This window comes from Tachypleus tridentatus, chromosome 13 (genome assembly GCF_004210375.1).
Source record: "Tachypleus tridentatus isolate NWPU-2018 chromosome 13, ASM421037v1, whole genome shotgun sequence".
In the NCBI taxonomy this organism is placed as follows: domain Eukaryota; kingdom Metazoa; phylum Arthropoda; class Merostomata; order Xiphosura; family Limulidae; genus Tachypleus; species Tachypleus tridentatus.
Genome location: NC_134837.1, coordinates 192,037,793 through 192,056,070, shown reverse-complemented (window position 1 = coordinate 192,056,070; position 18,278 = coordinate 192,037,793). Strand labels below are relative to the sequence as shown.

General features: G+C 32.2%; 1 protein-coding gene across 1 annotated transcript in view; it reads right to left on the bottom strand.

Moving 5' to 3' along the window:
* The window catches only part of LOC143240900 (ATPase family AAA domain-containing protein 2-like), a 76,511-nt gene that overhangs the window by 17,306 nt on the left and 40,927 nt on the right, over positions 1 to 18,278 (bottom strand). Inside the window, exons 11-16 of the mRNA XM_076484144.1 lie at positions 16,275 to 16,523; positions 12,093 to 12,305; positions 9,098 to 9,290; positions 5,985 to 6,108; positions 3,979 to 4,171; positions 1,839 to 2,024 (exon numbers count right to left, since the gene is read on the bottom strand). Of these exons, the coding sequence (XP_076340259.1) occupies positions 1,839 to 2,024; positions 3,979 to 4,171; positions 5,985 to 6,108; positions 9,098 to 9,290; positions 12,093 to 12,305; positions 16,275 to 16,523 (1,158 nt within the window). The remainder of the gene's footprint in view (positions 1 to 1,838; positions 2,025 to 3,978; positions 4,172 to 5,984; positions 6,109 to 9,097; positions 9,291 to 12,092; positions 12,306 to 16,274; positions 16,524 to 18,278) is intronic.

Here is an 18,278-nt window from a genome sequence, read left to right as displayed (position 1 = left end):
AGTGTATAACACTGATTATATTCATACTTTCAAAAATTCCTTAACTAAAATCAGGTACATGTTCAGTCTTTATTTAAAATGCTTCATCACAGTGAAAGTAGACATAGAACATCCTAATTCCCTATATAGAGTCCAGGTATTAAAAATAAACTAATGCTTGGAAATTCATACTTAGAATATTACCTATAAAGTTAAAACCTAATGTTCTACATTAGTAGTAGGAACATACAACATTTGCAAGTTTGAAAAAAAATTAAATGAAGTAAGAGTTAATTCAGTGATTTTTAGATCAACAAACCACCAAGTTTCTAAAATTAACGTCTAGTACCCAGATCCGAGCCAAAAAATATAAAAACTTCACAGTAAATAATTCATCACTATAGTATTTTTCATAAAGTCTATGCATCTGTACAACAATATTATGCAGTTTTATTACAAAGGTAGCATACAATATCCAATAAAAGTTTTATTCTCTGCTCTTCACATTAACATTGCCTTACAATCAAATTCTTTAGTGAGACACTGTAATTCATAGACATAAATTTTACTGAAAGCTTGCCACATTTCCTCTATGTGTATATGTAGTAAATTCAAAATTATAGTGAACATTTCTTTTTGAACGTAAGGCCAGTAGAACAGATTAAGGAAAAAAATATGTACTATCATGAAAGAATTTATCAAGTATCAGTGTAACTAACATTTTAGCAGAATGAGCCTAACATATGAGCAGAATCATCCAGAACCAAAACATTAATATTATCAAAACACATCACTTCAATTTGATTTTTTACTCTTTATGCCTAGGATAGTGAATTCTACCAAATGGTTTGATTTCCTGTCATGTGCAACACACTTCTGCACACAAAACAAAGCACTTTATGTTATGTTTGTAGGGATCACTGCTTTAAATAGCTAAGCCTAATTTGGCAAGAATTTTTTCCCCTCCAATAAGAGGTGTTGTGTTTTTGACATTTTTATTCTTACACTGTTCATTAAATTCAAATTCATTTACAAGTGTTTTCAAGTTAATAAAAAAATGGCAAAAAGATTTAACAAACAGGTCTTGTTCAAAAAATCATTCAACTGAAAATTACAAAAATAAAACATTAGTTTTATATGTAATTCCCTCCACACATTCATTAAGAAATTTCTGATGCGATTTTTAAATTTCTAAATCCATTCAGGTATGAATTTAAAAGTCAGATTTCATACAAGTTTCATGGTTTGGGTTACAGTTAATATTACTTATTAGGGAAAATTAAATTCAGAATGTTATCAAAGCAAATTGTACTTTATCCTTTCTGACAGAGTATATGAACATTTTCTGATCAGCAACTGATATACTTGAAAATATATAATTAAAATGCCAGACAGACAGACACACACTTCTCATCATGGTATCAATTTTCTTTCTTAAATTTCCTGTATGGAAAAAATATCACAGTTAAAAATTAGTGTTAACCATCATGAAATTTCTTTACACTTAAAAATGGGAAAGAAAACAACACATTCAATATTATTTTAACTTCAGATGTCAACATGATTTTGATTTATATTATTTAATGACACACTAAACACAGGTCATAGAAAGGCCTGAACAATATAGAATCAAAATTTCTCACATAAAAAAATTGAAAAACTGCACAATATTTTAAATATAAAGTAATAAATACATAATGTTTTTTTTTTTTTTTTTTTTATGAGAGGGAAAGCTTGGTCAACCAAGAAAAAAAAAAACTCTAAAAATACTTAAAATATAAATATACAATCAAAATTGGGAACAACATGAAATTGTATAATGGATAAAACATTACAAAAGACAATATTCATAACCTAACCTCGACTGGAAGATCCTTTAGTGGACAGTCACTTGTTGTTAGCAGGAAAAGAGGAATACTAGGGTCAGTATCTGAGAGCAATGTTGTGAATGTCGCTCTTAAAATATCACTAGATGTACTCCACCACTGGTCCAGATGTGGAAGATACAATACACTTGGCAGTGTTCGTTGGGCTTCATGGAAGAACTAAATTACAAACATTAATAAGTACACACTTTTTTCACATGATGAATACAGATTACTCTCTTGAATTTCTAATATTTTATGCTAAGAAACAGATGGGTAAAATAATTAACACAATACAGCTACATTTGAAGCTATACATAGACAACTGAAATCCTGCAAAAAACTGCAATGTACATATAAGTTGTGGCACTTAAACTACCTCCAGCTGTTTCAGTACATGAAGCAATTATAAGAGCATTTTACATACTTTTGTTCCTACACATTTTTCTTAACTTTTGTGACCAAGATAGCAGACTTTAATCTAAATAGGCCAGACTGGCTTCTTGTGGGGAAACAATGCAACCAATTCTATATCAGTGTTTTAACTCTCTTACTACAGGTTTGGTTAATCTGACCTTCAATATTTTCATACTATAACTTATAAAATATTTTGTGTATCTTTATGTAATTTTGCAAGCTTTCAGTAAGTATTAAGAGTCATTTGTAGAGAAAAACAGAATTTTTAATGAAATATTTTTACTAAAACATTTTCCATAAATATGTAAAGTCAAAATGTTGACTACTCCAAATACAAAGTGATTTTTATGTTAAGATTAAAAATAGTTTTCTTCATCTCAAAAATCTCAAATTTTATTTTAATAATCTTTAAAACCTAAATAAATTTCAAACATTACACAAGGTTAGTCAATTTGACTGACCAAGTAATCATACACAAAAACAACCTAAATTACCTTTTATTTTTAGAATGTCTTCAAACTGTAATATGAGACTACATTTGTTTGAACATTATACATCTGTTTATACCTAAATTATATTTTCCTTTCAATAGTTTTTGACTAATATCCCCACCACAGAAGTTGTAGGTTGTCACTTGTCAAACACACCTCAAAAACTTATTATTTAATCTTTATTTTACACAACCTAACCAGAAAAGTGTGATTTTTCAGTTTAGTTATTATTATAGTAATAATAATAAATATACATAAACAATAAATAAAGTGATTACCCAGTCTTTTTTTTTCCTCTTGACTGTGGAATAAATTTAACCCAACATTTTTTTTAATACTAATGGATTGGTCTCCTGCATTGAATTTTTATATAATTAAATAATGCACCAAAATACACAAACAAACAAACAATATCCTTTAACTATCATGCTTGTTTTAAATTTCTACCTGTGCAACAAAAACTGTTAAAATCCCAGATAAGCTCATCAATGTGTTTCACATGGGAACAATCTGAACTGGAAACAAAACAGATAATTCTCTGTACGGCAAACAATATAACATAATATGTCATTTGATAGATTAAAACACTGACTTTATATTGGTTATAAATAAGAGCATTACAGATCAGAACTACTAGCAATTTTAAAGAAAACGTGACAGACAGATATAGCAAAATGGATCCAATTTTGTATTTTATGACTCTATAACTTAATAAAATTAAAGGCTATATAAATTATGCTTTTTCTCAGTAAAGGTAACATTATATCAAATAATTTACATTAAATTTAATACTTCTCAGAGCAGTGGTAAAATTAGAAAGGAGGGGATACCTAAACAGCAAATATCATAATTCCCATATTATTAGCTATATTCTTATGCCAAGTTTATTCATATACTATGATAAAGTAGTTTAATTACATTTGTAAATATAATGCAGTAAATCCTTGTGACATTCAGAAAAGGACACCTGTGGCAGGAAGGTTAAGCATCTTTGTCAGATAACTGCTAATATATTCATTTTAATTGCAATGATTTATCACACCTAAGGAGAATGCAATTTTTTCAAAAGCTGGTTATGCTTCTTAATTGACATTTTATACACGTGTGAAGAAAAGTTTCTCACCCATGGTATGTGTATACTTGTAGAAAAAATATTAAACTGAAGAAATATAGTAGAACTTCAAATTGAACTTTTTATAGAAGACAGCTCAACAAAACTAACATACCTCTGTGCAGGCTTCTTCTGGTGATCTAGAAGACACAGCATGTAAGGTTGGAAGGTCAAGTTTATGGACAGGCAAATGTTCTAGGCAGTGAAGTATGGCAGGTCCTAAATGACTGGTTTGACCTTGGTCCTTCTCACCAGCAAGTAACAGACGCGGACGGTGACTTGGTGGACCAAATCTACACTGTATTCCTCTGAAAAATACAGATGAAAAGTCTTACACTTGTAATTTTTTTCAATTAAGCACAAATTGAATAAATGAAGAGAAGGCTAATGTTTACAACATTACGTTGAAGAGCTTAGCTGAAAGCACATGAATGCCAAGAAAAGCAAAAGGTTGAATTTTGTTCAGTATCAACTTTCAAGTCAGAATATACAAGACACTTTGCCTTTAAAATATCCTACATCAACTAAAAAGTAACCACTCTTTTCCCATCCAAACTGGTAAAACATGTATCACATTTATCCATAAAACTAACACCAACAGTTTTAATAACTTGACACAATTGTCAGTCAAGACTAAGCACCAGTTTAAATACCATCTGGTCTCAGTTTATTACTTCTCCAGATATTATTTGCTTATTTTATAGAGTATTTTATCAGTGTCAGGTTCACCGAAGGTCAAAACGTTGTTCGCTCCTCTACATAAAAATTTTCTCAACCCAAACCAGCCATTTTTACATATATATTAAGCTAAAATATGCTTCAAAACATTCACAAGTTTCTCTATATGGAACTGTAACATTACACCTGACTTTACTGATACAAGTATTAGATTGTCCAGAAATAAATGTAAAAATTCTCATAATGCTATATAGAGGTTGATTATTGAGTAATTTATTGTTGGTTGGTTAGTTTAATCCAACGTTTGTTACTTACAAGGTGTCTTAATTGTCTGCTGTTTCACCTCTACTCAAATTAAGTTTTGCAACCCCCAAGGCAGCATGGACAAAAAGAACTTTCATCTGATTTTTCTCCCTAACTTTTCAAAGTTGAATAAAATGCTACAGAAACTACATGGAACATCAACCAGACATTCAACCATGGATCTATTACTGAACATACAGTTCAGCATTGGTTCCAAAGGTTTTGAAGACCACAACAGCCATGAAAGGAAGCCATCCATAGATGAAAACACATTAAGGGAAGCAGTTGAGACAGACACTCACACAGCAGTGTGTGAGCTTGTAGAAAAGCTAGACACAACCAAACCAAGCATTGCCAACCACCTGAGTGTGATTGCAAAGAAAAAAAAAAAAGGATAAGTGGGTTCAACATCAGCTGACTGAAAATCAACAAAATCAGCATTATGAGACCTGCCAAGGATGATGCTCCAAAAATTGAATGAATTGGGAATCAAAGTTCTGTCTCATATACCTTATTCCCCAGACCGTTCCCCTACAGATTTTCATATTTTTTTAAGCACTTTGACAAGTTTTTGATCAATAAACACTTTCAAAACCAGGCAGCTACAGAAGAAACTTTCGGGGATTTCATTCATCATAGAAACTCTTTTTCTATAACAGAGCCATAAACAGTATTGCTACACATTGGCAAAAGTGTGTTGAAACAAATGGTGCTTACACTGATTAAAATATGTTTCACAACACAGTTTGAAAATGACATATTTCTGGACGACCTAATAACATGACCAATATAGTTAAATAAATACTACTCCCCAATAAAAGACAATATGTAGATTGCATGTATCGTTGTTTGTACACAAATTACTTGATTTTCTTTTAAAACCCAGTCACTGTAAAAAGTTAAAGTATGTTATAAATACAACTAGTACGACAAGCAAAAGTTTATTGTAAGTAACAGAAAAAAGCTGTGAAAAGCAAATTTGAGATTTTATATCTAACAATTTGATTAAAAGGAGGATTATGAAGTTTTAGCTGCTATAAATACATACTAGATATAACATATCTGGTTTAAAAAAAAAGGTTCATTTTAAAATATTTTTAATGTGAAGAAAATCATTAAAGGAGATGATCAGTATGACACCTAGCAATCCTCTTTTCTACATCCGTGGGTACCGAAGATAATTCCTGGGATAGTAACTCTTCATCATCAGAATATGTACTTTCATCTTCTTCTGACAACACAAGTTCACTTTTCTTTTCTGTTGCTGTCATATAAAAAAAGGATTATGTAAAAACTATTTATTCTAGATTTATAGATGGGAATACAGATTTAATTTGAACTTAAAAAAAAAAAACAAAAACAAAACTAATTAAGTGTTTCAACAATAATTACATTCTTAATTCATTTGATATATAGAGAAAGATATTCTTAATTTACATACAATAACATGTTATTTAAAAACATTTGTAGGTTCAAACTTCTATAAATCTGAATGTGGAATAATAATAAACTGCTGTATTTTATCTGTCATATTGAACCTTACAAAGAACACATTTTGAGTAAAAAATACACATGATGTGCACACTAAAATTACACAACTTCTGACAAAAAATAAATTTTCCACAGATGACTACTTTAAAACAGAATGAATATTGTATTTAGACTGGGATTGTAGACAGATCAACTGATCATGTAATAACATTCAGCACAGTTGAAAAAAAAAAGTGCAACTTTCAAAGGGGAGTTAAATAAAAAAATTATTGGACTTAAATTTAAGAATATATGGCAAAATCATTTTCAAACTATGTATTACTGGCAAAACCCTACTTTAAAGTTACACATTATAAAAGGTGAAACAAACAAATAAATATTAAAAACTTTTCAGTGTATTTACCTCTTAAACAGTAATACAAAAAAATGTTAAAATAATATTTAAAAAGCCTTTTAAGAAATTAAGTTTTCACATATTACCTTAATTTCTGCATACTGCTGAATAGCATTTTATAGAAATATACTCTTCAAAAAAAGAAACGCAAAAGGCAAAATTTGAGACATATTGTTAACAAGTTTATTCCGGGTAGTTCTGTATGACACGTGTGAAACTTTGCACATTCACTGCTGAACATCCAAAGTCTGCAAAGGCGAAGTCCACGCTTACTAGTTGAAGTTTAACGTCACTCAACGTCAATAACGAGTATGCCCCCCGTGAGCATCAATAACTCCTTGGCATCTCCTGCCCATGGAAACCATGAGATGACAAATCACATCCTGTGGAATGGCTGTCCACTTAGCCTGCAAAGCTGCTGCAAGCTGAGGTAGAGTCTGCGGTTGAGGTTGTCGCCGCAGACGTCGGTCCAACTCGTCCCAAAGATGTTTGATGGGGTTTAAATCTGGTGATCTGGAGGGCCAGGAAAGAACGTTGATGTTGTGGTGTCTCAAAAAGACAATGGTGAGTCGGGCTGTGTGAGGGGCGGGCGTTGTCATGTTGAAAAACGTCGTTGACGTTCACCATGATGGGTTGCACATGGGGCCTAAGAATCTCATCAACGGTTGCGTACGGTCTGATCGGAAATCCTACACAGCCCTGGTATGGTTGAGGCAGTAAACATCGCAGTGGTGGTCCTATCCAGAAGGTGCGTAACCAGATGTAGAGATCTTGTGCGGGCGTGGTCACACGAGGTCTGCCAGATCGTGGACGGTCACGAGTTGATCCATGTTGTTGGTGACAATTCCATAGCCGTGTGATGGTGCTTGGGTGGACATTCACAGCTCTGGCAACATCTGATCGAGATTCGCCTGCTTCCAAGCGACCAATAGCGTTGTTGCGTTGTGCTTCAGTCAGTCTTGGCGTAACTGTATTGCGTGTCGGTGGCTTAACACTGAGCTATGGAAACCGAGAACCTGTCACTTATATAGGGATTTTGCACATGTTGCACTTGCAGAACATGCAGATCTCTCAAACAAATTTATTGGACACGAATGCGTTTTGGCGAAAATCCGATGTTTTCCTCCGTTTTCAAAGTGCACAACTATTATTGTCATTTTGGTCTGACAATCAGTGCCTTAACACGTGTAACATCACATACTCTGAGCTTGTAACGTTATTACACATATTTCTCTTTAAAATAAAAATATCCCTTTTGCATTTCTTTTTTGTGAAGAGTATATTTCTCAATTAAATTACAATTTTCATATCTAGTAAAACTGCACAACACTTAAATATACTGAATATGTTTCTTAACATTGTCCAAGAAGAATTTAGCAAAAACTAATTTTTAAGTCCTAACATTGCACAACTTCTCACAATGTTTCACAGAAATTTACTAAAAATTGTATGTCAAAATGTAATAAAAATCATTTATTAGCAATGTTGGTGTTGAAAATTGAATTAAAAACTATAAAACTTAATTATCAAGCAAAACACAAACATGATAAAAGGAAGCATTTATTAAACATTTTAGAATCCACACAATTCCATCATCAATAATCTAGAGTTATGAAACAAAAATATTGACTACAGAGTTCTTATGTATAATATTTTTTGTACACGTTCCTTCATCCCTAAATAATAATACAGTATTCTCTTAATTTGAAACTCATTTTACCTTTCATCAGTGGTACATCTTTCACTTTCTCATATTTATATATTCGAATTGTTTGCTTCTTGTATTTCTTGTATTCTGCAGTAATAACAAACATTGTTTATTTATTTTGTACCTACTGATTATTAATGATGGAATTATGATGATTCTGAAAGATTTAATAAATGCTTCCTATTATCTTGTTTGTTTTACTTTATCATTAAGTTATGTTTTGTAAAAAATGAATTGATTATTAGAAGATGAAACATGTTAAAGCTATATTCAAGACTGATGAAAGTGTCAAGAAAAAGACAAAACACAATGAATATAAAATACTTACAATAGCATAATAACAGTTTAATAAAATTAGATTTTTATTAAATTAAATATAACAAATGTACAAAATATGGTGACAATTAGAAAGTAATATCACACTAAACTCATAAATCTATAAACTAATTATTATTTCTATATGTATGAATCACACAACTATTAATTTGTGATATATAATAATAACTTTTAAAGGCAAAAAACATTTTTGTCATTTAACCTTTAACATTTCATGGATGTTTTGGTCAACAAAAAGATTATTTTCTTAATGATAATAACCAATGTTACATCTTTCAATAGAAAAACAGCTCAACTAACGTTTTGTTTTTAGTTCATACTTACTTGAATTGGAAGGTGTAAGAGCCTTTCCAAGTCCAGCAGGGAAGACAACTTTAAGGGATTTGATTCCTTTTTCCAGGAAGCGTTGTAATAAAGGCCTAAGAGACAGCTTCAATGATCTGGCAGGGGACGGAGATGAACGTTGGGTTGCAGGCACAATTTTGGTCATGGCTTTTTCAAAATCCCATCTTTCTATCTGCAGAGAAAAATAAATAATCATACATTTTTAAATAAAAATACTGAAAAAGGTTTGTAACCAAATGTACATTAGCATTATAAATAATAACTCACAACAATCACAAGTTAATTCAGTGTTTTATTAAAGGATAAAGAACATCAAAAAGCCCAGGAAGAAGATATACAAAGCAATCACATATAAAGATGGTTTTCCTTAGGCCTTTAATATGGTTACATGCAAGTTAATTTAGGTAATGTAATACATTGTAAATTAAATAATAAATTGATCCAAGTAAGTTTTCCTTCCTGGTGTGTGAAAAAATCTTTTTGATAGAAAAAAGAAATGATTTTTGAAGTCTGTGTAGCTGAATTATTGAAACCAAAACATTTGAGGTTTAAATCCACAGGCCCGTGTTATTTATCTTGACAGCATCAGTGTTGTAACCTTTTACACCTGCTTGCTTTTAATTCTATTACTTAACAATGCTCTTTTCACACTGCGCAAGTACCCAACAGGCAATTAACCCTAATGAAAAATTTAATGTAAAAAACAAATGACACGACTAGCTTCAGCCGATTTAATAAATTTATTATTTTTAATTGAGTGGGTGGTGGTGCATGGCCGTTCTTAGTTGGTGGAGCGATTTGTCTAAACTGGCGCTGTGGGATGAACATGGTACCCGTTGCTATTCGATACCGAACCACACGGTGAAATGTGGGGGCACCAAATCGTCCGCAGACGACCTAGGTATCGGTCGGGGGTGTTGTACTTAGTAGAGCAGCCAGGGGGCATAGTCTGTCTGAGACAGGATGGAAACATTGTGTTCAGCCTCCTCTCACCTGTTAACCCGGTGTGCCCGGGACCTGTGGGCTGGTTACGGCCCGTTTCCACACAGGTGGTGAGTACTAGCGAAAACGACTGCCGATAGTGTAAAGAGGACGAAGAGAAACTACAAAGTTCCTGAACACCCCAGTTGGAGAGAGAACTCTTCTGATTTCTCTCTCTCTAAACTGAACCCCTGCCATGGTAGTTTAGTTTAGTTTAGCACACACACACACACATGCTATAAGACTACGATCGAAACTCACCAAAATAGAAAGACTAGAGAACCAAAGTCTCTTGCTGACACTTAGAAAGTTACCTTCTAGGCTCTGACAAGTGCAGTCCCTCTCCAATGAGGATTGGCCATATCTAACCCCTCCATAATTACTTGATATAAATTCCCCAACTATCCAGGGCAAAGTCAGAGTAGATTATTCAGCGCCCTGATCATGAAAGTGGGTTTTCTCGGGGTACTCCCGTTTTTCTTACAGCAAAATTTTGGGCATTTCTTTATCCAGGCCCTGAAAAGGTGATCCGTTACCCTGTCCCTTCTCTTCATTGCATATAGAATCTAAGTTAATATGTTTCCCTACTCTACCCTATTTACCCTGCTCGTTACGTTAGTTTTGTTATTTTTTTTCCTCACTTCGTCTCTCTGGCCTTCATTGCAACTACCCCGAAACGCCCCCAAGTCGACCAGCAGAAATCTACCAAGTCACTAAGCAACCAAGTGTTTATCTTTCAATCACGGATGACATTAACCTTTTTTTCATGCACGGGGATGAAGAGAAACAGAAGTTTCTGAGCGCCCCTGGTTTGCCTTTGGAGTCTCTCCAAAGGTCTTTAAAGCCAAAACACCTACTAAGCTTAAAATAAATAAAAAAAAAAAAAAAAAAAATTGACCTAATAACTTTCTAATATTTTGTTTAATTTTGTTTTGATAAAAATAAATATATTAATAAATAATAAATTTGCATACACACATCACAGTTGAAAGGTGAAGCCTATTTCGGATTTCAGTAATTTGTACTTGGGAACTTACATCCTTAGCACGAATTTATTCATAACAATTATCAAGTACATAAATGTACCTTTTAAAGTAACACAGGTACCTTTGTAGTAAGCATTAGAATAGAATGTTCTAAGGCTAATATAATTTAACTGACTTTTTAATTAAACTGCAGATAAGGCTTAAAAAAAAGAAAATCACATTAGCTGCTCAAGCCAGAAAAACATAACAAAACAATGAAATTAAAACTACACTTGTACTTACAGGAGTCAAAATGAAATAGCAATATAAGGAAATTTGTACTAAAAAAAAAAGTTTCTGTTGGTTATAACTAATCCTAAACCATGTTAGAGATAATTACTGACAAATTATTAAAAAGAAATGATGACATGGATGAAGCGAGTCATATGAGCTTGACCATTTTCATATACATCAGTAAAGTAAGAATACTGTAGGTTCTAAAAACTGATGTTCTGACTTGTCAGTATCTAAAGTATGCATTTAAAAAATCACACAAGTATAGAAATAATACATATCAAATGAACATGTCATAGTGCAGATCCACTATCCAACAAGAGAAAAATAAGAACTTAAGTATTTCCTTTGGAAATGAATAAATTAAAACTTGTATAATGTAAAGATTTGAATTTAAAATTGTGTTTTGATACCAAGCTTACTGACATACATGATAATGTGTATTTTTACCCTCCTGTATAGATAAGGGGAGTACTGAGGTGATGTTAAAAAAAAATCTTAAAATTTGTAATTTTCAGTGATGTTATTTTAGCATCAAACTACTTAAAAATACTTTCACAAGTTTCAACCTTATCAAACACTAATAAGCAAATATATTCCCAGACACAAATCACACAATGGATATTATTTTTAAGAAATTACTTGTACTGCTGTATTAGAACATTTGTAAAGTGTTTAGTAATCTCAATAAAAGGAATAATGTTTGAGAGAAAAGTATAAGTAGAGATTATAACCTTAATTGTATTCAAATCAAGTTGAAGTTTCTGCCTTGACTTGTATATCTGTGGGTAACATCTTCGTAATGCCAGTAAGGTAGCTTCTGTACACAAGGCCTTTAGGTCAGCACCACAGTAACCAACAGTTCGAACAGCCAGTTCTTCTAACAAGGAATCAGACAGGGTAGGTTGCCAATGTTTGGTATGAATGCGTAATATGGTCTGTCTAGCCTTTGAAAAAAGAAAACAATAAATATCCTCAAATTAAAACTGTAGTTTACAAAGCAATGAACACTTCTTTTTTACTTGTTAAACACAATACTGTTATGCTAACCTGAGAAACTACTACTATACATAATAAACACAATTTTCAGGTGTATTTTTATATTTCAATCTTTGTTTCAAATAAATCTTGCATAACATGCACATCACCTTTGTGTACAATCAAAACACTGAGTGAAATATTTTTCATGGTACCTTTAACAAATACACCCTTGTGAAAATTAATTAAAACAAATGGTCATTTTACAATATTTTCAGCATGGCCGCTGATGTTGGCTCACTGGACCCACTGATTTCCTTTAATAGTCATTTTTTCACACAGATGGCATCATTAGCTGTGTTTTGCAGTACGGTCGATCTATTTTTGGGATATATGGCAAAATTTTGAGGAATATTACATCATTCAAAATTGCATTAGAAGGGCAAGGAGACCAGTCGAAAAACAACTTCTTACCAACTCAATGAAGAAAAAACTGTATTGGGGTCAAAGAAGTCTGCATGTTTGCAGATCTCCAGGTGAAAAACTTCGAGAATCTCACATCAATCAGTTCATAAAACATCTCTTGAAGATGATGTTTTGGGGCTTTTTCAGCTACTATGGCATTGGAGACTTACATATCATAGAAGGTATGATGCGAAGACCACAGTACATCAAAGTTTTGCAGAGAATAGTCGTTCCAGAATTGTAAAAGATATTTCCAGATGGATCTGGCTCCGTGCCAGATCTTGAAACTTGTGAAGAATTTTATAACTACAACGCGAATAAAGGTGCTGGACTGGCCTGGAAACTCTCCAGACTTAAATCCTATTGAAAATCTTTGGGCAATTTGTAAAGAAAAACTTTGCAGAAAAGACTGTACTATGAAAAATAAGCTAATTGAGGCCACAATTGAGGTGTGATACCACGATCCAAAAATTAGTAAAGATTCCAGTCAACTCGTGGACTCAATGCCAAAGCAGATTAATGATCTTCTGAAAAATAGAGGCGGTCATATTATGTATTAATTTGCGAGTAATTTTTGAATTCTCAGAAATGAAAGGCAAAAAATTGAAAAACTCGTAATTTTCCGTCTTGTTTCAATTAATTTGCACAAGGGTGTGGCTATGTTAAGGCTTTCATTGTTTCAGATATGATATTTCTAAAACTTTCTAATTTTACAATAATAACTAATACATGATATATCTATTAGCTAATGTAACACTATAAATATTTCTGAATAATCAAAAATTAATAATACTTTTCTTTAATTTCTAAATAACATGAAATATTGCTAAACCTACTTTTATTGAGAAAGAAATGTTCACTTATTTTACACAAGACTTGTTAAGTGTTACATAATCTTTGGCCACTTTCTTGGTCATATATGCTTACATACACAAATCAGACACTTAGTGTAAAAAAACACTTAATGCTAACAACTTAAGTGTCAAAGAGTGTTAGACAACATAAAGGATTGTTGTATTCTGTGCAAAGCTAGTCAAGGAATATCTAGACTAGCTGTTCCTAATTAAGTTATGGACTACAAGGACAGCAGCTAATCAACATAATTAATCCATCACCTATAAGTGGGATTGGCCATCACATCATAATGTCTCACAACTGTAAGAGCAAATATGTAAAGTGACTTACAATTTGCAAGTCTGGTCCCTTACCACCAGACCATGCCATGCTCACAACATATAAAAATCTGTGTGACTGAGTGTACTAGAAGTAAATCAAAAATAAAGTGTTTAAGCTGTAAAATAAATGCAAGTTGTATTTATAAAATACCTATGTTACATTGTATATTTAAGCCCCCACAATTTAGTGATGTAGTAACTGTCTACAATATTTGAATTGATTCTTAATGTATCAGTAACCTTCTGACCTTCACCTTTGACTCATAACCTTTTAAAATTAAATAGATTTGACACTGTATTTGGAACCTATTGTATAACTTTGCTCAGAATCAATCCATTGAGTCTTGAGATATCCTGTTCACAAGAGTCAGACGAATGGATGAAAGGTAAACTACTATGCCTTGCTCTGTGAGGTTTTGTAGCAAGGACATAAATAAACAGGAGCTCTGGTTGTCTACATAAATATAACATGAAAAATCTAGCTAGCTTACAAAAAGTAAGGTGCTGTTGTATCTCCAGCACAGAGGTTCAAGTGTTTGTTTCATTTATTTATATGATGCCTGATGCCTTTATAGCCAAAGGTTACAAACAGAATAAATTATCTAATTCAGAATGCTAAGTTAGGTCAAAGTATATTTTATCTGTATTTGAAGACAAGGTGAAACAAATATTTCACAGCTTATGTACAAGTTTGTGTGTATAAATAAGATTTGCGTCTTTTTCTACATTTTATAAAATTAGGTGAAAATGTTTCATGGAATATAAGTATAATGCGCTTACAATATAAAGTAACGGAATTAGGTCTGAGAACTAAGAACACCTTTTTTCTAATCAAACTTTCAAATTAATAATAAAACTAGTGCTCTGAAAGTAAATTATCATTTATTTAACCTTATTATGAGCACAGTCAAATCAGCCATGTTCATAATCCACACTATAACTTGTGTATTTTCATGCAATTTCACAAGTTTTCAGTAATTAAGTCACTTGTAGATTAAAAAAAAAAAATCAATATTTTTAATAATGTGTTTTCACTAAATATTTCTCTATGAATACATGAAGTCAAAATGTTGACTGTTCCAAGTGCAAAGTGATTTTCATGTTAAGATTTAAAAAATATTTTTCTTTTGCAAAACCCAATCTTATTTTGTGTAATCTCTAAGACCTTGTAATTCTTTTCACTAAAACTTATTTTTTCCACCCTAACTCTTTATGAGGTTCATTTTATACTAAATGACTATTACACTAAATAATTTATAAGTAATGCACCAAAGAACACAGAAAAATAGCATCCAAAAAGGAGACAATGTGCCATAACTATCGTTATTTTTCTGGCTTTCTAACTATGTAACAAGAGCAGTTAAAATTTCAGCTCAGCTCATAGATAGGAAATAAGCTTGAACTGAAAGCAAAATAGAATTTACAGGTAATGATACAGACTAAAACTTTCTCCTTTTATTGGTTAAAATTAAATGCACTAAACATTAAAGAGAACTAATGGCAATTTCTGAAACAGACGACTTGACAGGTGGGCAAGAATGGTTTCATTTTCTATTCAATGGTTCTGTAACCAAGTAAGATTGAAGGCTATAAAAATTATGCTTTGTCTGTGTGATGACATAATAAGTAACTTACATTATATTTAAGACTTTCTGGAGAGGTGGTAAACAAATTAAAGAAGGAATGCCTCAGGAGAAAATTTCACAATTTTCGCAAAAGGAGAAATTTGGGATAGTTTTTAAACTACTGCTTTACAAAATGAAGAACTTAAAAACATATGTACTATTATTAGCTATAATGTTGTGCAAAATTTATTTATACATTATAATAACAAAAATTAAATTAAAATTTGAATGTAATCCACTAAAACCTCATGAAATGTGCAACAAAAAGATGACTGTAGCAAAAGTTAAGGATAAAAATCATAGTTTATTTTAATGATTGCTCTAAAGAATAAAGTGCAAGATGATAATTTTAAGAATGTAAAAATTTCTTGGCCATCAATAAGTCAGACAGAAATACATTTTCTTCCTCATCAAGAACTCATCCTGTGAGAGTTCAGGTTGGTTGTACACATTTTTTTTACAAATTCATTATTATATAATATTACTCACAGTGAAAACCTAGCAATAAATAGAGTACAACTGAATTTTCTTCCCTTTCATCATGTAACTGTTTCACCTTTTTAAAATATTACTTAATAACATCTTAATTTCTATTAAGATAAATTGCATTTGAATATTGCTAACAACTAACATTCAAAGTCTTGTTAAAATAATAAAAAGAAAGCAAACATACCTCTAAAGATGGCAGTCCGAAATGAAATTCCCTATCAAACCTTCCGGGCCGACGCAAAGCTGGATCAATCGAGTCAATACGATTTGTGGCACCAATGACAACGATCTCTCCCCTATTATCTAAACCATCCATTAAAGCCAGCAGTGTGGAAACAATGGAACTATGTATCTGATCTTGCCTGGTTGACCTCACAGGAGCTAAACCATCAATCTCATCAAAGAATATGATCGATGGACGCATTGAATAAGCCTACAAAGAAAAAAATCAAAATTACATTTTCACATGTGTAAAACACAAGTAAATGCTACATCTTATTAAATATGCAATATCACTTTAAATTACTGGTAGTTACAAATCCTGAGCAGATACTGATTTCAATAATAATTAGGAAGTGTTAAATTTAGATCTAATAATTCTCAAAATTAAAGAAGTTTAATCTTTTAAGTTTTTGTTGTTTTTCTATTTAATTAAAGACGTGTAATCGGTTGGATTGGGGTTTTATGGTGCAAAGCAAACTAGGCTATTTGTACCAAACATCCAGTAAAAAAGTTAAAGCAAAATTAGTAAAAAGAAATTAAGGTAAAACAGAACAAATTTTAATTTTTGAATTAAAAAAACAACATAAATAGCATTAAAACCAATTTTACATCTAATCTACAGTGGTAAGAGAAAAACTACAGTAATACAAGTTGTAAAGGACTTTCTGTAGTATAATTGTAATTATCATAACTCGCTAGGAGCACCAACATGCAAGTTCAAAAACCACTGTTAGTCACCTGAAGTTGGCCTTTCTAGTCCTTGTTTTGGGTTTGACATTATAGCCATTTCCAGACAGTAAAGTAATAAAGTTTTAAAAGACTTGTAGCAAAATGTTAATTACAACTCACCAGGATGACTAACAGGTAGTGAAAACAGCAGCATTGGTCACCTGAAGTTGGCCTTTCCAGTCCTGGTTGAGTTATTTGACATTACAGCTATTTTCTAATTTCAAATCAAACTAGATGTACTTTGATTCTTAAAAAGGAATCACATTAAAAAAGGTCTAATGTATAAAATAAAAAAATTAAATAGCATTAAAAAGGTTAATGGCCTTTAAAAACTTAACATTTCTAAAGGTGGACAGTGTCACCATCACCATTAACACTAACATTACGGATAAACCTTGGGACAGGAAATGTTTAAAATGGTGCTATTGTTGAGTCATAACGATAACCTAAATGCTAACATATACAACACATTGGTGTATCAGTCCCAGATAAAAGAAAATGATGAGTTAAAAACTGGCCAATGCATAGTCAAGTTAAAACAGCTTCCTCTTTCCAATCCTTACAAAAGTAAAATGGTCAAAGTCCAACAGAGGGTTTTAATTGGAGAACATTCTTTTTGCATTGCTCACTCCAAGTCAACTGCCAACTGGTATGGAGCCAAGCCTTGAATACAGGATCATAGTCCATGTATGGAACAGACACAGCAGTGATACTGCTAGAGCTAATAGATTTAACTGTGGTGTTAACAAGCTCATTCCTGCAAATATCAATGTTGCCTGGTATCCAGAAAAACTGGATAAAAGTAGATGTTAGAGAAATTGGCCAGTCAGTTTTGAATATCAGTGAGAACAGGGTGTGAACTAACGTGAAGTAATTCCAGGTTCAGTAGCGAGTCAGCATAAATAGTGCAGTTTGAGTACTTCTTAACTTCTATGTGATCCATGGCAAAAGAAATGGCATACAGTTCAGCAGTGAACACAGAAGCTGTAGAGGGGATTCCGCATGCAACCACCGAACCACAACAAATCATGGCAGAGCCCACACATTCATCTAATTTCGAACCATCTGTATAAACAGGAATGGAAGGATGGTTCAAAAGATGTTCAGCAAATAACAGACAGTATTTCCAATTGGGGGTGTCTACTTTCCTCAGATGACTTAAAGATAAGTCACATTTGGGGACTAATAATCCATGGTGGGATGGACTGACCAGTGGATACAGCAATGCTATCCAAGG